The following is a 23,411-nucleotide window of genomic DNA, read 5'->3' on the forward strand; positions in this document are numbered from 1 at the left end:
TCCTTAGGTAGGTTTATTCCTAGGTATTTTATTCTTTTTGTTGCAGTGGTAAATGGGAGTGTTTCCTTAATTTCTCTTACAGATTTTTTATCATTAGTGTATAGGAATGCAAGATATTTCTGTGCCTTAATTTTGTATCCTGCTACTTTACCAAATTGATTGATTAGCTCTAGTAGTTTTCTGGTAGCATCTTTAGGATTCTCTATGTATTCTCATGTCATCTGCTAACAGTGACAGCTTTACTTCTTCTTTTCCGATTTGGATTCCTTTTATTTCTTTTTCTTCTCTGATTGCTGTGGCTAAAACTTCCGAAACTATGTTGAATAATAATGGTGAGAGCGGACAACCTTGTTTTGTTCCTGATCTTAGATGAAATGCTTTCAGTTTTGAGGATGATTTGGCTGTGGGTTTGTCATATATGGCCTTTATTATGTTGAGGTAAGTTCCCACTATGCCTACTTTCTGGAGGGTTTTTATTGTAAATGGGTGTTGAATTTTGTCAAAAGCTTTCTCTGCATCTATTGAGATGATCATATGGTTTTTCTCCTTCAATTTGTTAATATGGTTTATCACATCGATTGATTTGCGTATATTGAAGAATCCTTGCATTCCTGGGATAAACCCCACTTGATCGTAGTGTATGATCCTTTTCATGTGCTGTTGGATTCTGTTTGCTAGTAGTTTGTTGAGGATTTTTGCATCTGTGTTCATCAGTGATATTGGCCTGTAGTTTTCTTTCTTTGTGACCTCTTTGTCTCGTTTTGGTATCAGGGTGATGGTGGCCTTGTAGAATGAGTTTGGGAGTGTTCCTCCCTCTGCTATATTTTGAAAGAGTTTGAGAAGGATAGGTGTTAGCTCTTCTTTAAATGTTTGATAGAATTCTCCTGTGAAGCCATCTGGTCCTGGGCTGTTGTTTGTTGGAAGGTTTTTAATCACAGTCTCAATTTCAGTGCTTGTGATTGGTCTGTTCATATTTTCTGTTTCTTCCTGGTTCAGTCTCGGAAGGTTGTGCTTTTCTAAGAATTTGTCCATTTCTTCCAGGTTGTCCATTTTATTGGCATATAGTTGGTGGTAGTAATCTGTCATGATCCCTTGTATTTCTGCAATGTCAGTTATTACTTCTCATTTTTCATTTCTAATTCTATTGATTTGAGTCTTCTCCCTTCTTTTCTTGATGAGTCTAGTTAATGGTTTATCAATTTTGTTTATCTTCTCAAAGAAACAGCTTTTAGTTTTAGTGATCTTTGCTATCATTTCCTTGATTTCTTTTTCATTTATTTCTGATCTGATCTTTATGATTTCTTTCTGCTATCTTTGGGGGTTTTTTTGTTCTTCTTTCTCTAATTGCTTTAGGTGTAAGGTTAGGTTGTTTATTGAGATTCTTCTTGTTTCTTGAGGTAGGATTGTATTGCGATAAACTTCCCTCTTGGAACTGCTTTTGCTGCATCCCAAAGGTTTTGGGTGGTCGTGTTTTCATTTTCATTTGTTTCTAGGTATTTTTTGATTTCCTCTTTGATTTCTTCAGTGATCTCTTGGTTATTTAGTAGTGTATTGTTTAGCATCCATGTGTTTGTATTTTTTACAGATTTTTTCCTGTAATTGATATCTAGTCTCATAGCCTTGTGGTCGGAAAAGATACCTGATACAATTTCAGTTTTCTTAAATTTACCAAGGCTTGACTTGTGACCCAAGATATGATCTATCATGGAGAATGTTCTATGAGCACTTGAGAAAAAAGTGTATTCTGTTGTTTTTGGATGGAATGTCCTATAAATATCAATTAAGTCCCTCTTGTTTAATGTATCATTTAAAGCTTGTGTTTCCTTATTCATTTTGGATGATCTGTCCACTGGTGAAAGTGGGGTGTTAAAGTCCCCTACTATGATTGTGTTACTGTCGATTTCCCTTTTATGGCTGTTAGCATTTGCCTTACATATTGAGGTGTTTCTATGTTGGATGCATAAATAGTTACAATTGTTATATCTTCTTCTTGGACTGATCCCTTGATCATTATGTAGTGTTCTTCTTTGTCTCTTGTAATAGTCTTGATTTTAAAGTCTGTTTTGTCTGGTATGAGAACTGCTACTCCAGCTTTCTTTTGATTTCCATTTGCATGGAATATCTTTTTCCATCCCCTCACTTTCAGTCTGTATGTGTCCCTAGGTCTGAAGTGGGTCTCTTGTAGACAGCATATATACGGGTCTTGTTTTTGTATCCATTCAGCCAGTCTATGTCTTTTGGTTGGAGCATTTAATCCATTTACTTTTAAGGTAATTATCAATATATATATTCCTATTACCATTTTCTTAATTGTTTTGGGTTGTTTATTGTAGGTCTTTTCCTTCTCTTGTGTTTCCTGCATAGAGAAGTTCCTTTAGCATTTGTTGCAAAGCTGGTTTGGTGGTGCTGAATTCTCTTATCTTTTGCTTGTCTGTAAAGGTTTTAATTTCTCCATCGAATCTGAATGAAATCCTTGCTGGGTAGAGAATCTTGGTTGTAGGCTTTTCCCTTTCATCACTTTAAATATGTCCTGCCACTCCCTTTTGGCTTGCAGAGTTTCTGCAAAAGATCAGCCGTTAACCTTATGGGGATTCCCTTGTATATTATTTGTTGTTTTTCCCTTGCTGCTTTTAATATTTTTTCTTTGTATTTAGTTTTTGATAGTTTGATTAACATGTGTCTTGGTGTCATCTTATTTTTTAAGTCATTCCCATGCATATTTCACTACGGAAATCTCTCTTTTTTTAAAAGACTCTGATATAGTTTATCTATTGGGACATTTTTCTGATATGTAATAGACAACAAAAATCTAGGAAGGCATAGACAAAGCAAAGAAATAAAAATCACTTATAATCACCAGTCTTTGATATATTTTCTCCCACTGTTCTGTGCATTTATGTATTGTTATTTTTCATTGTTTTTCCTCTTTATATGAATTATTTCTTTTCATGAAATATTCCTGAAATAACTTTAATAGTGCTCATCATACAGCTATATCATTGTGCACTTAATCATTCTTCTAATATTAGGTGTTTAAGTATTTAGTATTTTAAATATAGCTAAAATAAGTATCTTTTGTTGGCATCTTTATTTCCATAAACTAGTTTCGTAGATATACCATTACTATATCATAGTTTAAAGTATGCATATTTTTAAAAGTTTTGTTACATATTGCCAGCATTCTTCAGGAAGGTTAGTTTACCAGCTTGATATATTTTTTCCTGCCGTTTTATTGAGATATAATTGACATAGAAAAGTGCGTAAGTTTAAGGTGTACAACATAATGATTGCATATCATATATGCATATATTGTGAAATGATCACCCCCTAAGTTTAGTTAACATCCATCGCCTCACGCAGTTACATTTTTTTCCTTGTGAATTTTCAAAGTCTACTCTCTTAGCAACTTTCAAATATACAATATAGTATTGTTGATTATAGTCATCATGTTGTGCATTACATCACCACTACTTACTTATCTTTTAACTGGAAGTTTGCCCTTTTTTACTACCTTCACCCAATCTCCCCACCATCTCCCTTTTAAAATTTGCAAAAGTATACATCCTTGTTGCAACAAGTATTTTTTTACCTTCGTAGTAAGAACATTTTTTATAGCTTTGTCAGTGTGAATATGACAACTGCTTTTGCACCATGAGCCATATCAAGAATTAAAACTGTACTAGCCACTAAGTCTTCCATGTGTGCCCTACCACAATTAAATTTACCTTCTACCCCTGCTAAGAGTAACCACTATCCTAACTTTTACAGTAGTCTTCTTACATTACTTTATACTTTTATTACTGAAGTGTATACATCTCTAGACTCTTAGCCTTGCCTTTTCAAGTATTGTATTTGATATGTCTTTTAAGTCTCTCTTCATCTACAGTCTTCCCCTTGCCCTTCCTTTCTCCTTCCCTCCCTCCTTCACTCCAATATATTTTATTGTAAGGTTTTCCACAGTGCAGATTTTGCCAGTTGTATTATGGTATGGTTCAACTTTCTTCTGTTCTCTGAATTTCCTTCACATGAATTCAGAGGTTTATTCAGATTCAGGTTCAACTCCTTTTGCAAGGCTATAGGGGATATATCAGGAGGCACATAATTTGTGGCTGATTCTTCTTTTTGGGATATCAGCAGCTGTTCATGCTCAGTACCGAGATGTATTAATTCACTGGGGTTGCAGAATGGTGATATTCTAATTTCATGATTTCCTTTTCAGCTTAGTTGAACTCTTTCTGTAAGGAAACGCTTTCTCTTATCTAAATTTTGGTTAACCAGCAGTTCAGTTCATATAAGAAAGCCAGGATAAATGCTTGATTCTTTTTCCTTATTTATCAGTTTTCCCAATAATGAATTTACTCCCTACCATCCCATGAGGGTGACTAATTTTTTTAAGGGTCATTATGAATGCATGTATTTATATGTAGTCAACAATTTCTAATTCATTGCAGATGGTATTTTTTTTTTTTTTTGAAAAAAAAAATATTCCCACCTTTGGTCTGAGGAACACTTTTCAAGTTATCTCCTGAGTTCTTTTGACATAACCATAATAATCTTTGCTATCTGGTATGACAAGGTATACCAGACTCATCAGGAAATCTTGTATGTTTCCTGCCGCAGGCTTAGAATAGCCATTTCTCTAAGAAGTTCTGGTTTCTGTTAGTAAGAAGTGGTATTTCAAACCATAATCTGGGCGGTAAGGATAATTATTTGCTACTGGGTTGGTCTAATTTCTAAGTCTTTTCAGTGGATAGAGCTTGGAAACGTTTGTTTATATGTTTTTAAAGATAAAGTATTATACCTCATGAGCTCATACTGGTGCTTTCAATTTAAATTCAGTGCTCGAGTTTTTACATAACTTCTTCTAAATTACATGTGTATCTCCTTTCTTCCACACCAGAAATCCCGATTCTCAAAGACAGAGGGGATAATAACATTAGTATGCTACATAATTACTCATTTGCTTTATCCTACCATGGTCTTAGAATAACAGTATTAATAGTATCATCACCAGTACATTTACTGAAAAGTTAAATTTTTTTCCATTTGCTCCCATTTTAAAATGAATTGTATTTACGTCATCAGAGCATGTGTAGTCTTTACATAGTCTCCCTTTTGTACACATACTTTTTGCCTTTTACCTCTGACTTCTACAAGTAGCTAAATATTTTGTGCTGGCAACCAATTCTTATATGGATGTCTTTCTGGTCTTTTTCTTTTTGTCCGGAGTTGTTCTCTTGTAAATATTTCAGCAAGGCTCATAAGAACTATATTCTGAGTATTTGTATGCTGATAGCAGCTTTATGTCCTTTATATTTGAGTTAGTTTTGCTGGGCATAAAATTCCTGGCTTACATTTGATTTTATTGAATGTCTTAAATATGTTGCTTTTTTTTGGCATAAAGTTTCAAAGTCTGATGATAAGCTAAATTTCCTTTCCTTTTAAGTCACTCTTTTTACTTGGATTTGTGAAAGGTTTTGTTTGTTCTTTTTCTTTGAAGTCCAGTTATTTTGCCAGAATATATCTTCATGTTTTGTGTTCTGGGTCTATATTATCAAGTATGCATGTATGCTATTTTGATTGGTAATTTCCAATTTAAAAATTTCATGAATGTTTTCTTTAATCATAGTTCTTAGTATTTGTTTCATTTCCATGTATGGCTTGCTTCTTCTGGACTCCTGTTACTCCTGTGCTGGCTCTTCTTTGCCTATCTTCATCATTTGCCACTTTCTCTTGAATCCTTTTTATGCTTTCTATTTCTGTTTTGGTTTTATATTTTGCTTTTCACTGTCTATTTCTTTTAATTTAATATCCATTGTATTTGTTTGCTCTTGAGTTTCTTCTAATTTAGTCTTTATTTCTGATTTTTTTTTCTTTTATTTCTAATTTGTTCCCAAGTCTCATTTCATTTCTGAGTTTCTCTAATAACTCGGCTGTTAGACTGGACAGAACCCTTCCTGGTTTCAGCGGTACTTCTTAGATTGATCTGTTGTTCTTTACTGTAGTTCTGGAGGAAGAAAGCTAAAACAAGGAAGCAGAACAAACACTACAAATTATAAGACTCTCTTGTGAATCTCTTGTTCTCCGGTCCATCTTATATCCATTTGTTCCTTCACACATTCGCTGATAGCATCTAGATCTTGTGACTATTGGTGGTTTTGGGGTTTGATGGAATGCTTTGTCCTCCAGTTCTGTCTTGAATGATTTTTTTGTGTTTTTGGTTTTACTATCTAGTTGCCCTATTTTTAAAAATATCACTTACGTTGAAATATAATTCACATGCCATAAAATGCACTCTTTTAAAGTATGTATTTCAGTGTTTTTATTCTATTCATAAAGTTGTATAACTCTCTGATTCCAGAGCATTTTCATTCTGTGTGTTTTTGTGACAGGTTCTGTGTAGTTGCTACTACTGCCATGTTTCTAGGATTTGTTGCAACAAATTTGAACGTCCCTTTACCCCTTGCCTGTCCTATCCCCACTCTCCAGAAGTAATCATTGTTAACAGGTACCTAATGAAACGCTGTTAATTTTGTACCTGTATCATTCTTAACTCCAGACTATTTCCCAGACTATCAGTGTCAGAAAGGAAACTTGAACTTCCTTTGGTAATTTGTTGTTGGTTAAGAGGTGAGTTTTGTTGTTTTCAAAGGTGTAATCTCTTAATTTTGTATAACTACAGTGGCTGTTCCTGTATCTTCCTAATTTTTTTTCCATTAGTGCTCTAAGAAGCATGATTTTATACATAAGACAGGATGTATATTTTATACATAAGGTAGGAGAATATTTTATTCTTAAAACAGAGAAATATTCAATCCAGAAAAATTTATTTCTCCAGCCATAGCTTATTGTGAACACCAAATATTTCTCATTCTGTTCTGTACTTGTAGATTTACATCTTTGAAAACAGTGATAGTATTATACTATAGTACTCTGTGCTTTTATACTTGTTCTGTCTTTTTGTTTAATAGTAGTTGTGTGGTTATAATAGAAGCCAGTCACTATGATTGCAAAGCACTTTGCAAATATTAAGATTAAAATGAGGTGAAGAGGAAGGGAGGTGAAGAAGCATGGGCCGGGGGTAAACTAGACAGATGTCCCTGCACATGGAGCTTGCTAGTCTGGTGACTTCAGTCTTCTTTATGAAATTATGTTTGAGTAGGACTTGAAATATGGATAGGGAAATTTTACCTTCATATTTGTTATCACATATAATTTTAATAATAGCAACAAAAGGAAGTCAGGGTGAGAGTATATTCTTGTTTCATGAAGAACATGTGATAGAGCGTGGTTGTGTTAAGTTGCCTTGAGCCAGCCACATTTTCCCATGGAGTTTTCCTATCCATCAGTAATGCATGTCATCTTTGATTCTTTTGAATATTTTGTGGTATTCTTGGGGATGTCAACATTACAATGGATGTGCATTCATTTATGATTTCCTGTGATGTTTGCTTTATTTTTTCCAGGCAAAAGGTGGAGGTTATGAAAGTGAAGATGCCTATCAAAATGCAGAACTAGTTTTTCTAGATATCCACAATATCCATGTTATGAGAGAATCTTTACGAAAACTTAAGGAGATTGTGTACCCCAACATTGAGGAGACCCACTGGTTGTCTAACTTGGAGTCTACTCACTGGCTAGAACATATTAAGGTGGGTATGTTATTATTTCTTTAAACTATCATAGAATTTCAAACAAGGACTTTCTCTGCCCTTTTGTCTATATCGGCTCTTTTCTTACAATTGAAATCAAGATGAAAGTACCTTTTTAAACAGCGAAAAATTGATAACTGCTTTGATAATTAGAACTACTTTTAAGTTTTGGTGCCTGAATGAATTAGTTTTCTATATTATGCATTTGGGTCAGTTGTACTTCTTTTTTTCCCTCTCTTTCCCATCCTATCTGAATTCTGCCCATCCTTCAGATCCCAGCTGATATTTCATTTCTTCCATGAAGTCTTCCCAGATTGCATTTGTTTTCATTTTCTCTGAACTTTTCACTTTACTTTTTCTTTCCAGCTAATCAGGTGTTACCATGCACTTGGCTTAATTACTTTTATGTGTCACCCAACATATATTGCTAATTCATGGAGAGTAGGACAGGCTAAATCATATTTCTTCTTTGTCCCCTCAGGAGCCAGGGCAGCACTATATGATATGAATAAAGCACTCAATAAATAATTGTTGCATGGCTTGTGAAAACCATTCTGGTCAGGCACATGAAGTGAAGTAGTTAAATGAAGGATACCATTTGAATGCTAAATGATTTGGAGACTACCATGTGAACCCTAGCTTGCCTAATATGTTAATATATATAATGTTTGAAGCACCAAATGTTATTTCAGTTAATATAGTTACAAATATTTTCAGATAGTGTCTGAATTTCAGTAAGATACCTTACCAAAATATAGATTTCTATAATATATATGACCACATATATTCATATTACGAAATAAATGGAAATGAGATTTTTCATGTTAAGAAGGAGCAGATTGTACTCACATTAAAACCTCTAAAACTAAGACAGAATTGAAAGCTAAATTGACCTAATGACAATTATAGACTATTTTGATTACTGTTTCTCTTCTAGAAACATAGAAGCTTGAATGTAGCAAAGTGTATACACACTCTTCTGTTAAAGAGCATGGTCACGGGACCATCTATTACATTGTATGATGTATAAGTAGAAAACCATAAGACTTGATTCAGAACTAACATAAATTGCAGCATTCTGTAAGTTCCAGGTCAATTTTTAGCAGGTACAACATTCTCTCCAAAAATCTGGCTATAACCGAAATAAGTTTCCTTAGAAGTTTAAGAGGTACAGTTGTGTCTGGACCACTTTCTCCTACCCCAGTCCTCACACCTGCAAGGCTTACCCACTTACTTTCTTTAAATCTCTGCTCAAATATCACTTTTTCAAAGATGCCTTTCCCAACCACTCCATATAAAATAGCAGCTCTGCCAGCACTCCCTAGACCTAGATGGTGCTTTTTCACTTACTGCCCTCTGACACACTGTATATTTCTCTCTTTATTTGCACCTGGCTGGCCTCACCTAAGTAGAATGTAAACTTCGTTAAGCCAGCACTTTGTTCTGTTTGCTGCTCTATTTCCAACACCTTGAGCTGTGCCTGCCACATGGTAGGGGACTCCATAAATGTTTATCTTTTGAATGAAGGAATGAATCAATCAGTCAATGAAGGTGACCACTTTGGATAACTCTTTCTTGTCAGTCTTAACTCTCCAGCTGTTTTAATCCTTTGGGTCAGTGATGTGTAAGTTTGGATATACATTTGAACTATAGGTAGAAGTTATTTAAAATAGTGAGTTAGGATTAGTGGAGAATGGGGACCAGGTGTTTGTTTTTGTTTTTTTTAATGCTCACAAATGACTCTGATGCATAGTCAAGATTGAGATTGCTTCAGAGTACCCCACTTCCAGAATATGCCTACAGTTATAATCAAAAGGAGGTCATCATGAGATTCTCTAAGCCTAGTATATCTTTTCTTTCATTCTTATCTATGTTTGTGTAATCATGCTGTTCTTTAAGTATGATTTGGCCATTGCAGAGAAGAATGCGGCTATATTGTTCATTTTAAAGGATATCATACTTTGTGTTTCTTTTTTGGTTACATCTAGTTCTGTCTAGTTTTAACGCAAGATCAGCTTCAGAAAAGGTAAATTATTTTGCAGAGTCTGCATATTTTAAAAAAAACCTAAAATTATTTTAGATACCAGTTAAATTGACATGGTAATATATTGGTCTGATCAGAATTTTTTATTCATGCTGATAACAAAAAAAGCAGCTTACTCTAAAGTTTTATACTGTGCTTGCTGTGTGCTGTAGGATGTATATAAAAACAGTAGAATAAATGCTATAGAAGCTGTAGAATATTTTAAAATATCCAACTTTATTGCTTTCATATTCTAATTTGGTTAAGTATCATTGTTTTAAATAACAGGTGAGACTAAAGTTGGTGTATTATTTTTATTTAAATGGATGATGTTGGAATATTTGAAGATTCTCAGAAATAGATCTCTTTAGAACTTAATCCTTCTTTCCTTTTACTCATATTTTTGACTTGTTTAGAACTCAAAGGCACCTTTTGTTTGGATATTTCATTGTGCGGATTAATAGGAGTCTGCATTTATGAGATTTTTTTTAGTTTTAAAAGCAAAATTTATATATCTTCTACAATTCACAAAAATTCTTTTTAGGAAGGGACTGATTTTTTTTCTCCGCATGGTATTGAGACAGTCATCTCTAAACAAAACTCTATTAGTAAATTTTGAAGAAGGAAGCATTTAATTTAAAAAAAAAATTAATTAAAAAAATCTGTTTGCAGCTTATTCTCGCAGGGGCCCTTAGGATTGCTGACAAAGTAGAGTCAGGAAAGACGTCTGTGGTAGTCCACTGCAGTGATGGCTGGGATCGCACAGCTCAGCTGACCTCCCTGGCCATGCTCATGTTGGATGGATACTACCGAACCATCCGAGGATTTGAAGTCCTTGTGGAAAAAGAGTGGCTAAGCTTTGGACATCGATTTCAGCTTGTGAGTAAAGAACCGTGACTCAGTGTATCACATACGCATCTCACGTAAGGCATGTGAAAATCATGCCTTTACTCACTAGATATTCGTCTAAATCTGATCCTTTGTTCTAATGGGTAAACTTCCCAAGAGAACTTTGGGCTTGTTTTGGAAGCACTAGGTTACCCTGCTGTGGCTCTGCAGTCTGGAGCCAGGGTTAGCTGTTTGTCAGGCGTCTGACCCAGTCTCTTCCATACTCTCTATTGGGAATAGGAGATACCCTTCTGTGACTTCCACCTTCAAATGACAGTTCAGAGCAGCATGGACTGTATGGAGCTACAGGGCGCTTCTAGCTTTTCCTGTAGACTTAAACAAACACGAGACTGGCCTGTTATTCTTAATTTAACGTAGCCCTACAAAGTAGCACTACTCACACAGGATCAGGGTCTAAAACAATTTAGACTGGGACTAAAAGAATTAACAGAGAAAAAATAATTTAATTTAGAGTTGGGAATAAAATAGCTTTTCTATTACCCTTCTTAATGACCATATGTATGGAAAGTGTTGCAGTTAGTTTTATGGAAATGACAAATTTTTGTACCCTCTATATGACTTAAAATTTATTTTGATGTTGTCATTCGTATCAAATCTAAAAGTTGGAAGGGCCTCAGAGTCCAGGCATTAACTCTCGTGTCCCCGTGAAATGGTTGTCTGGTTTCTTCATTAACACCTCCAGAAATAAGCAGCAAGTCCCTTCCTGAGGCTGTCCAGTCTCACTTAAGAAAGTCTACCTACTAGAAACTTTTTCTTCATAGTGAATTAAAATTTGCTTCTCATTTTCTTACATTCCCCTTTGGAGATAAGAAGAACAAATATGACTACTAATCCAAATAAGATAGCCCTGCAAATATTTGAAAGTAGCTGTCTTCCTGTGTCAGTCATAATCTTCAGTTCTGGCAAAACATCCGTTTTCTTCAGTCTTTTCTCATCCTAATCCCCTCACCCTCCCCTTTGTCCTCTGGACTTTGCTCATGGCTTTCTACAAGTGTGGTACCCAAAACTGTAGTAGTTCCTAAAATAGAGGAATGGGGTTATTATGTCCCTTTTAAAGGATACTGTGCTTTTGTATTTGCTTTTTGTTACAACATACTTTAGATTCATGTAGCTTTTAATTAAATAAACATTCAAGTGGTTTTTAGCTGTGTTTCTGCTAAACACTGAATTTGGAATCAGCAAACTTGGGAACAGTTACCTTGTAGGCCTTGGTTCTCATGTACGCCCATCCATGGTATATGTTGGTTGTAATCATAGAATTTAGAGAGCGAGGAGCAGGAATATTTTCCCAGGAAAGAGGAGCAGGGTGAGCAAATGTCTGGGTGGGACTGAGTGTGGCTGGAGTAGAGTCGAGGGAGGGGCAGGTTTAGAAAATCTGGAGATGAGAGTTAAGATTGTTCAGAGGCCTTGAAGCCCCTGAGAGTGATTTTTGGCAGCGTTTTCCTAGATTAGCTGAAAGACTTTCTGAAATACGTTTGCTCAGATGCTGTCTCTAATGTTAACCGTTAGTATCCAGTAGCTACCAGCAGTGTTTATAAAAAAACTTGCAAGAAATGGACATTTAAAGGTAGTCTGCTCTTTTGAACTTGAATTGTTAAATAAAATTGGTCATTTGGAGTATCTATTCAAATAGCTCATGTTTTTCCGTTCTCTATAAAATGTACTTACCATGAAAAGACCATTAAAAAAAAAAGAATGAAGTTTTAGTCAGCCAGAGCTGTACATGTTCATGTAAATGTAACCAAAATCATAAATATTTCAGACTGTTTGAAGTTGCAGTGGATTCCTAAATTGTTGACTCTGGTTAGCTACTCCATTTTTTCCCCCTTAGTTGTTATCTGAAAGGAGAATTTGACAGTTAAAGGACATCTGATCAAGAGGGTATGCTTATTACATGGTTAATACAGGGTAATGATTCTCAAACTTTTTGATTTCTGGACCTCTTTCCTTTTTTAACAATTATTGATGACCCGAAAGGTCTTTGTTTATATCTATCAGTATTTACCATGTTAGAAATTAAATTTTAAAAATTTAAATATTATTTAAAGAAATAAATCTGTTTTCTTAGTCCATTTGGTCGGCTATATTTCTCACAGTTTTGACGGCTGGAAGTCCAAGTTCAGAGTGCCAGCATGGCCTTCTGGTGAAGGCCCTTTTCCGGGTTGCAGACTGCCAACATTTCGCTGTGTTCTTGAATGGTGGAAGAGGGCTGGGGCCTCTGTGGGGTCTCTTTTGATAAGAGCATTAATCCCATTCATGAGGGTTCCACCCTCATGACCTAGTTAGCTCCTAATACCATCACACTGAACATTAGGATTTCAACATGTGAATTTTGGGGGAACACAAACATTCAAACCATAGTACTATTATATATTAACATAAATAACATTTTAAAGAAAAATAACTGTATTTTCCAAAACAAATAAAGAAGTTTAATGAGAAGAGTGGCATTATTCTACATTTTTTGCAAATTTCTTTAATGTCTGGCTTAATAGAAGATAGCTGAATTTCATTTCTCCTTCTGCATTCAGTCTGTTGCAATATGTTCTGTTGGTTGAAGAAATGAGGAAAATCTGACCACACACAGATATGTAGGTTGAAAAATAGAGAGTATTTTAATTTTTTTCAGGGAATTGTGGATATTTTTCTTGGATACTGTGCCAAAACTCGACAAATGGTAGTTTCTTAGCAGTTAATTGTGATGTAGAATCCAAAACTAACTCAATGAATTTTTCGTTGTTTGTTCTATTAAATTCCTTTGGTCTGTCTTGCACTTTGAATAAATAGATCTCTTACCCATGCATGGTTTTGTAACATCAAGTGTTGGTAATTTGGAAAATACTGGCTTACTGATTTACACAGCCCTTCCAATATTAATGCATTTCATTATATAATATCATATAGTCACATTTGTTAATACCGCTACTGATTTTATCAGAAAAGTATTATCAAACTCATTGTAGCATATAAAAATTTCCCCCAAATCTAATTTTCACTCAAAAACTTGAATTGTGTCATTGATAACAAATACTGTCCATTGTTTTCCTTGAAGTGACGCAGTCACTTTTGTACATTTTCAAAAAAATGTCTGCAAGATATTCAAGTCTTAATAATCATAGTTCATATATTGTTCTTTCAAGTCAAAATGATGTTCCATGAAAAAGCTGTGTTTCCTACCATCCTACTTAAGTCTGCAGCAGAAGCATATTATGTATATTTCCCATTTTGTTAATAGGATACTTAAAAAATTTGTACTCAAATGGGGAGATATAATAAAGTTAATAATTTTTACTGCTTCATCAAGGAAACTGGCTTAAGAGAGATTGGCTTTTTTTTTTTTTTTTTTTTCTTCTTTAACTGCAAGTGTTTGGCAGGGAAGAATATAATAACTGCATTGATTTCAATGCCTTGCTTCCTGATTCCTCCTAAGGTACCAAAAGTTTTCATCCTTCAGCACTTTTACACCATTAGTGCAAATGTCAACACGTTGAAAAAGGCAAAACGTGTCTTAGTAATATTATAAAAATAGTTTTGAACTCACAGACCTGCCCTGCTGCCGGAAGTCTGTGGACCATACTTTTAGAATCACTGTTTTAGGGTACAGAGTAGAGGTTTATCTCAGTCATTGGGGGCAGAAGTCCTCAGAGGAGAAAAAAAAATTGAGAAAGTAGGTGAGTGCATGCTTGAGGGGAGATGTCAAGCATTTTTTAAAAGTTTTCAAAGATTGTGCTAATGTAATTCTTTTTGAAAGACAGTCTGGAGCTCAGATGCAGCAGGTCCCCTTCATGCACTGGCCAAGGTGTTAAAGGAGAAGGGTGCTTCCTGAAGCTAGTGTACAAGGAACTGTTAATATTCAGGGCAAAATAAATCTCCAGAAGAAAAATCTGGGCTCTGAGGTCTGACTGCTTCTGTGTCGCATTATCAGCCTTTTAGGATCTGAGTGTTATTTATTAAACTGAGTTGTAATCCCTGTTACAAGTGTCTCATGTTAGGAAATAACCTGGCAGTTTGCACATTGAAATGTTAATAGAGATTTCTGCTTGGTGGGATTATGGTGATTTCTATTTTCCTTGCAGTGCTCTTTTAAAAAGATTTTCTGAATTTTTAAAAATACTGAGCAAATATTACTTTTCTTGGAAAATAAAATTACTTTCATTAAAAGCTGAAAAATCCCACAAAGCTCATGTAATATTTCATTCTTTGCTTCAGAGACTTGGCCATGGAGACAAGAACCATGCAGATGCAGACAGATCACCTGTTTTTCTTCAGTTTATTGACTGTGTCTGGCAAATGACAAGACAGGTAATTTATCTGGGATATCCATTCTTACATCTCTCTTTTAAGCTGTCCAGTCAGAGTTGGATTTGATCACTGATTATCTTATATTTCATGTAAAATGGAAAGTCTTGTAAGTTTTCTAGGTACTAGAACTATTACCTATTATTACATTATGAATTAAGTTAAAGGATATTATTTGGAGGTAGTATTAAACACCTGACAATTTGATTCCATTAGCATTTCAATGCATGGCATTGATAATAACCCCTGAGAGGTTTCCTCTTTTGTTTTGGACAAGTAGTATTAAATAATGGCTTTATATTCACCCAGAAACTCATCTGTACGTTGCTAAAGGAGGTAAAGAAATGAAATAGGCTAGGTAACTCAAGCGAAATGAAATCCTCTTTTAAGCACTTCTGATGGAAAAATGTATTGAGATGAAAATTATGGCAAGGTATGTATGTAATAGATTCAGTTCTTTTTGTTTTTAGGTATGGAGAGAGAGATTATGTTTTTTTAGACTTAATCAACATTCTAGCAAATGATTTGAAATATTACTGTAAATAGATTTAGTCTTTTGGAAAGATACCAGAGGAGATTGAAAAACACCTGATTTATTATGGGATCACTGCACTAATGAGGCAAGGAATTGGTGTCTTAAAAACGTTTAACTCAGGAAAAATGATCTCAGAACCCAAAAGTTAGATACAGTTCATTGGTGTATCAGTTAATTATTATTTTTTTTCAGTTAATTATTTATCCAAGAGTTTTATTAGACCTCAAACAACTGGGAGCCTGGTTGGTTTTTCATTAGACTGCCACAGGAATATAAAGTAGGGCAGTTGCTGGCTCTGCTTGGCATTAGGATTGTGTTCTAGCTTCAATAAAATACTCTTTATTTCTTTAAGAGAAAAATGGTGATCCTCAAGTGAAATGCATTAATTATATATCGAATAGTTTATTTTTCCCCCATAAGCATTTCAGTTTGGGTGTATTGTTTTGAAACCTGCTGGCTTAAATGAAGTGTTGTAATAGATATGACTACCGTTTGTTGAGGCTGGTATTTTAACACATGTGATGCAAATGTGTTTACAATTCAGTTTTGTTCTACAAATTAGGACCTTGGCGTATTGGGGGGAAGGGAGATACAACATGCTTATTAGTTTAATAATGTTCACTGCTTCTTGGAGTAGGTTTGAATTTTTCCTTTGGAACTGCCTTTGAGATAGTGTTCGATATATTAGCTATTACAAATCCTTATCAGTCCTTTTTTTTGGGTGTTTGACCAAAAACAGTAGGACCTACTTTTGACCATTATCAATCTTTAAGTAATATTTGACAATGTTGGCAAAAATCAAATATGCCATATCAAAGGGCTACAAAAGTCATCATTGATGGTTAAGTGTACTGCTTTCTGGGGAACATACCTTGAAGGGAGCAATGTGTGTGAACTATTAGTTCTGGTATATTTGTTAGAAAAACAAAATCAGTCACATTTACCAGTTGTTCACATAGAAGAGTACATGACAAATGCCTTTCTTTCTTAGTAGTTGTGTTAACTTTTTATATGCTGTATATCTAAAAGCAATTTAACTCTAATTTTGAGCTTAAGTTAATAAATAATGTAATACCAGTTTAATCTTGTGTTTCATTGATAGAACTTAAAATACCCCTATAGTTGTGAGTCTTTATTGTAAATGTCTGCTTATATTTTTCTGTATGATATTTTCTTCCTGAGCATTGAATGTGTTAGATAGTCATAATGTTTATTGGCAATCATCAGTTTTATGAATAATTGAATGTGCAGAGATTTAAATAGCAAATTTGTTAAAATGGGACCAATAATGTAATTAGCCAGATTCTACATCTCCTTCTTCCCTCATCCTCATCCCCTCAGTCTTGGGATCAGGAAGCAGTTGATAAAGGGCCGTTTAGATTTTAAACATGTAAGGAGACAAAATATTCCTCCTCTGCTCAGAATTTTAAAAACAATAGCAGCAGTTAGTACTCTATTTAAATAATGCGCTAAAATAATGCTATTTTAGTTTTGTTGTGAGGAAATGCTCACTGATTAAGCCATCTTCTCGTAACTGAGATAATAGTTTTGCCACAAAGATGAAAGACTAATCATAGGCTTAGCTCCTTTGGCTTGCTGTGTAATGAAATGAGTCAGGGTGCATTCATGGTTGGCTAATAAATAAGGCTGTTAAGAGTGTGTAACAGTACAGGAGATGGGGGGACTTCCCTGGTGGCGCAGTGGTTGAGTCCGCCTGCCAGTGCAGGGGACACGGGTTCGACCCCTGGTCCAGGAAGATCCCACATGCTGTGGACTAAGCCTGTGTGCCACAACTACTGAGCCTGTGCTCTACAGCCCGTGAGCTACAACTACTGAGCCCGCGTGCCACTACTGAAGCCTGTGCGCCTAGAGCCCATGCTCCGCAATAAGAGAAGCCACTGCAATGAGAAGCCCACGCACTGCAATGAAGAGTACTGCAATGCTGCAATTATAGAAAGCCCGCATGCAGCAACGAAGACCCAATGCAGCCAAAAATAAATAAGTAAAAAATTAAAAAAAAAAACAAAACAGTACAGGAGATGGGATTTGTTCTGTAAATGAATGAATGGGATTTGACAAAGTTTCTTACAATTGATTGGCTTTATGTGGGCATGTGCTTTATTACCTGCTTCATTTGCTTCACAGCCACAAAAATTATTATTCAAGAATGAATTGTTCGAGAAGATACATTGTTTGAGAAGATAAATTTGCCACGTTACCGTGCTTATAAATTTAGGAAACTTCAAGGCAAAGTTGTTTTCATCCCTGTGCCTTTTGCATGCAGTTCATACTGTTTTCCTCCACTATGGGGTAGGGATCATTCTAAGAAAAATTTGGCACCAATATTTATTTCCCAAATCCACAATCCAAATATTCATGGAATTCCTTTTCACAGTCCTATAAATGGTACAGTCCTACACAGAAGCTTTCAAATAATTCTTGAAACATTAGATGGATAGGATTATACTAAATCCCTTACCCTCCTTCCTGGGATCTGTAATTGGTCCTTGATACAGTCCCCCAAAGTTGTATTGTTTGTGTAATAGCAAGACATCCAGTCAAGCACTTGTCCTAGGTTAAAGAGACAGTGAATTTTCTTTTTTTAGAAAGAGGCTGCCAAAGTACTGGATTACAAGGTATCCTGGTTTGAGTGCATGTTCCTTGAAAAGATAAGTAGGTTGGCTTTTAAATGATCTGCATGTCTGCCTTGGAATTTATTTTTGTGCATTGCTGACATTTTCTGGAGAAGTCGATATTTTTTTGTGTAATTCCTAAAAACAAAACTATGTTGTTGAAAATTTAAAGAAACATTTTACTGTGTTGCTTAATGGTCTATTTTGGCAGAGAAAGACAAGTCAGAATTTATTAGGCTCAAATTGAGGGTTAACTGATATAAACGGATGCAGAAACATCAAGATCAGACCATTCAAACTCTTACTGTACAAGAAAAGGAGATATTAGGAAAAATTATCTCAGAAAATAAATTTGAACAGAAGACCAAGCAGATAATACCATAATGGCTTAGAAATATATAGTCTTGAATATTGTTTAGCCTAATTTTAAGAAGTATTACAAAGGATCTGCCAGTATACAGGGATGAATATGCTTGAGAAAATTTCTTAATAATTTTGTGTGTTTGTGGTGTTTGATTTTGCAGTTTCCTACAGCATTTGAATTCAATGAATATTTTCTCATTACCATTTTGGACCACCTATATAGCTGTTTGTTTGGAACATTCCTCTGTAACAGTGAACAGCAGAGAGGAAAAGAGGTAAAACATGAGCCCTGACCCTCCCCCCTGTATCCCTAATATGTGCTTTCTCTACTAGAGTGCATCCTCTGATGGATTTCAGCTGAACAGTTGTTCTTTTGGATGATTCCTTTAGCTGTATTTTATTTTATATGCTGTAGTATGCTTCTTTCCATACATCTGAACCTGATCTATTTTAAAGCACCTCTGTCACAAGGCTGAACATGCTAGCCAGCTGTCAGTTGAGTTTATGGGTAGGAAGCAGTGTCTCCTAAAGAGAACTGAAGTATGTGGAGTCTTAGGAGTGCCCATGTACCTGTTACTCCCTGCAGGATGGAAAACCATCAAAACAGGTGCAGAAAAATATAATTAGCAAAAAAAAAAATGTATTTGAATGAATGGACAGCTCACTTCCCCAAATATATTCTGCATATGTATGAGCCATTTTAGTTTTTTTTTAATTGTAAAATAATACCATAAAACATTCGAATACTGAAAAGATATTAAGTAGAAAGTTAAAATTTGTTACCCCACTTCCCCAGAGTTACCACTTTTAAGTGGTTGATATTATTTAGAAGAAACCTTGTAAGGATTACATTTCAAGTTGTCTTCCTCAAAATACATCTATCCTATGTATGAAATTCTAAATTATCTTGATTAGTGTCTCCCTCTGCTTCAATTTTCATTCTAAAAAATGTGGCTATAAAATAGTTTCTTCATGCTTTTCTATAAAGCCTAGTGGCAAAGAATGCTTGCTCTGGGGCCAGGCTGCCTGGGTTCAAATCTTGGATCTTTGACTTACTGTGTGAAGTTGGGCAAGTTAATTTAGGCTTCTGTAAAGTAGGGATAATAGTACTTATTTACTTAAGTACTTAATACTGCTTACTGTTGTGAGGATTACATAAAATAAACCATACAAAACACTATAATAACTGCCATGTAGTAAGTGCTTCCTAGACTAGAAATTCCTTGACGACTGATATTAAATTTTTTAATTCACCGTTACATCTTCAGTATGTAGCATGCAGTAAATATTTCCGTGCATAGTAGGCAACCAAGAATTTATTGAATGTCTCATAAACAGTTGACATTTGAATATAAAGCTATGCATTTACTTACCATATGACCTGGTAATCACACTACTGGGTATTTATCCTAGAGAAATAGAAACTTTTGTTCCCACAAGATTCTGATTTTCTTCCCACAAATGTTCATACCAGTGAACATTTATTTACAGTGGCTGAAAACTGAAAACAACCTAAATGCCCTTCACCTGTGGTATTTCTGTATGATGTACTACTACGCAGCAATAAAAGAAACAATTATTGGTACAAAAAAAGAGAATTTCTTGCATGTTAGGTAATTAATAGATAACTTCCAAAGATACTTTCATTTTTTGAGAGCCTCAAATAGGATTCACTGTATCTTTAAAAAAAGAAGTGTTTTTAAAACTGAGCTATAATTTGCATTCCATAAAATCTCACTCTTGTAAAGTGTATAATTTAGTGGGTTTTAGCATCTCTAGAGTTGTATAGCCATCACCACCATTAATTTCAGAACACTGAAAAGAAACCCCATACCTATGAGTAGTTGCTCCGCATTCTTCTCTCCTCTCAGACCCTGGCAAACACTAATCTGTCTCTTGATTTGCCTCTTCTGGGCATTTCATATAAATGAAATCAGTCAGGGTGTGGCCTTTGTGTTTGGCTTCTTTCACTTAACATAATGTTTTCAAGGTTCAATTTGTAGTGTGTATCAGTACTTCATTCCTTTTTATGACGGAATAATCAATTGTATTGATATACTGCATTTTATCCATTTATCAGTTGATGGTCTTTTGGGTTGTTTCTACTTTTTGGCTACTATGACTGATGCTACTTTGAACATTTGTGTACTGGGTTGTGTGTGCATGTGTTTTCACTTCTCTTGGGTATATACCTAAGAGTGGAATTGCTGGTATGGTAACTCTGTTTAACTTTTTGCGGAACTGCACAGTTTTCCAATACCCTCTAATTTTAATCTAAGTGGGGCTGTCACCACAGTGTTGTGAATTCTCTCTCCCTCTGAAACAATTTAAATGAGCACAGTATACCTCTTTACAAATTCCATCTAAAGTATAATTAGCTTATGTAATGGAGAATCTTTTTCCTTCTTATAGAATCTTCCCAAAAGGACTGTGTCATTGTGGTCTTACATAAATAGTCAGCTGGAGGACTTCACTAATCCTCTCTATGGGAGCTATTCCAATCATGTCCTTTATCCAGTAGCCAGCATGCGCCACCTAGAGCTCTGGGTGGGATACTACGTAAGGTGGAATCCACGGATGAAGCCACAGGTATATGCCCTGCAATATACAATGAGAGTTTTTATCCATGCAGTTGTATGAATTACATTCGTCCCCTTTAAAGCATCTAGAAAAATTATCTGTGCATATTTAAAGCTTTCACTTTTTCCTGTTAACAGTTTTAATTGTATAGTAGAAAAAGCACTACATAGGGATAATCAGTACACTTGGTTCTTATCATGACTCGCTTGTTTGGCCTTGGACAAGTCACTTCTGTTTTGTCTTTTTTCCCCTCTTCTATAAAATGAGGGTGCTGGACTAGAGGTCTTGTCTTAATAGGCTGGAGAAAATAGCTTTAGGAAAGTTAAAAGCCTAACAAAATTCTGGTTGATTTTTTTAAATGTTATGGAATATTTACTGCTTCGAACTGTTTAAAAGACTAAAAAGTCTGCAACTAAATGACAGGAAATCTTTGAGTATTGGCTTTTAGATTACATTGTTACTTAATTATTTGTTGTATTTGGCTAAGTACCAGTTTCAGGGTACTCTGTGGAAGCACTTGGGGGCACTAGGGAAGCCAGTGAAAAGAGCAGTGGTGTCAGAGGAGTCCCTGAAGTTAATTTTCACTGATGTTCTGGAAAGGTGGGTGTGGTCCCTATAGCTGAAAACACACACATTGCAGCATTTAGGGAAGGAGCTCTATACTGGAATGACTTGACTTTGGGTTTGTTTAGGATTGCCCAGTTAAATAATTTTAGGGTGTGCTGCTCTTGTAGGAGCCCATTCACAACAGATATAAAGAACTTCTTGCTAAACGAGCAGAGCTTCAGAAGAAAGTAGAGGAACTACAGAGAGAAATTTCCAACCGATCAACCTCATCCTCGGAGAGAGCCGGTTCTCCTGCACAGTGTGTCACTCCTGTACAGACTGTTGTGTGAGAGGACTACTGGATGGGGCCATCGGTCATCGCCATGAACTCTGATTACAATGGCAGCTTCATGAGGAGAAAGTTTCTGAATACAGAACCCATCTGTGAGAGAACTTAAGTCACTTTATTTATTTTAAATCTCTCTAGGATGAGTTTAGAACTGTAGCAGTGCAGGTGGTTTAAGTGAAATAACCCCACATGTAATTACATGATTATGACACTAATCTTATAAGTCACCCAAAGAATATTACAATGCTTCAGTCCTGGATCCACAGTGGGAACAAGTTTCTGAGTTTAAAAGGAAAATGCTGTCTCAGAAATTTTGGTGTTTGGTAAAATCAAAACACAAACTACTTCAGAAATACACTTCTTGATGGAAGAGCACTCATTGCACAGAAGGAGGAGCACCAGTTTTCAAACCAAGCCAGTACTGACATTTCATGGCATTATACATACTGGGCCTCAGTGTCATAATCAAGATCATTTGATGCTCCTTTCCCCATCATGGGTTTTTCCTTTTTGTAGTAAGTGATTTACTTTCACCATTCAAAACTCATGTTCTTCATGTAATAAGGCAAAGTCTTGAGGATATTATGGTGTAGTAATAGTTGAAAATTATTGCTGTCATTATTTATGTACTTAATTTAAGATGTATTAGATAGCTGTTCCAAAATGATGCCTTACAGATGTGCTTGGGAGGAGGATGGAGAGGAGAAAGTGGTAGCCGTCCAGGATTTCAAAGAATTCCACATCCTTCAGATTAGTTTTCATTTGCACAATTACTAGAAACATCATGAAACATATTTAAAAAACTCATTATCTGCCCTACATTATTTTAGTTACATTTTTTTTGAACACAGAGAAGTTAACTGGCAAATTTTGAGGCAGTATTTAAAAGTTTAGTAGGATTGACTTTTTTCTGAAGTCTGTATAAATAGCATATGGTGAGAAGTACTGTGCTCAAATTTTACATGAAATATTTTACTATTACTTTCTTTTGCAAATTCTGTGATTCCACTGAATGATTAAGTCTACCAAAGAATTTATTGCATGTAAAAATGTATTACAGTCTCAATGCCAGTAAAGGAAATCCTGCTTCAGTTTTTGGCTGCTACAGTAAGAATTCAGCGCTGGTATAAACACTTGACTCCCCGGTGTCTATTTTACTCTGTATAAGAGCCATATGTTATGTACTGTAACACAAAGGAGCTTCTTGTCCCTTGGGTGTTTAATTAAAAGAAAATTTCAACTGACTTTTAAACTTTGTCCTTGTTCTAAGTTGTTTGCCTTAATTTTCTTTTGCAGAAATGTTATTTGGAATTTTTTGAGGAAAGGTGTTTCATAGCAGCTGCTCTAAGAGAAATGTTCAGTTTGATCAGATAAATCAAATACTCAAAATCAGTGTTTTTTCACTTGTTAACTCACTAGTCTGAACCTTTTGCCCTGCTCTTGGTTTTGCAATGCGTAAGTATAATTTCCGTTATTAGTACATCCAATATTAGCAAAATTGGTACCAAAATGATTTGATCAT

At 35.2% G+C, this 23,411-nt stretch overlaps 1 protein-coding gene across 4 annotated transcripts in view; it reads left to right on the forward strand.

Moving 5' to 3' along the window:
• Positions 1–23,133, forward strand: part of MTMR2 (myotubularin related protein 2) — a 108,664-nt gene extending 85,531 nt beyond the window's left edge. For all 4 annotated transcript variants that reach the window (XM_068555093.1, XM_068555094.1, XM_068555090.1 and 1 more), the window contains 6 exons: positions 7,467–7,652; positions 10,348–10,554; positions 14,794–14,886; positions 18,576–18,689; positions 20,827–21,003; positions 21,729–23,133. In XM_068555093.1, the coding sequence (XP_068411194.1) occupies positions 7,467–7,652; positions 10,348–10,554; positions 14,794–14,886; positions 18,576–18,689; positions 20,827–21,003; positions 21,729–21,890 (939 nt within the window). In that variant the 3' untranslated portion in view covers positions 21,891–23,133. The remainder of the gene's footprint in view (positions 1–7,466; positions 7,653–10,347; positions 10,555–14,793; positions 14,887–18,575; positions 18,690–20,826; positions 21,004–21,728) is intronic.
• Positions 23,134–23,411: the final 278 nt, after the last annotated feature.

The sequence above is a fragment of the Eschrichtius robustus genome, chromosome 11, assembly GCF_028021215.1.
Source record: "Eschrichtius robustus isolate mEscRob2 chromosome 11, mEscRob2.pri, whole genome shotgun sequence".
Taxonomy (NCBI): Eukaryota; Metazoa; Chordata; class Mammalia; order Artiodactyla; family Eschrichtiidae; genus Eschrichtius; species Eschrichtius robustus.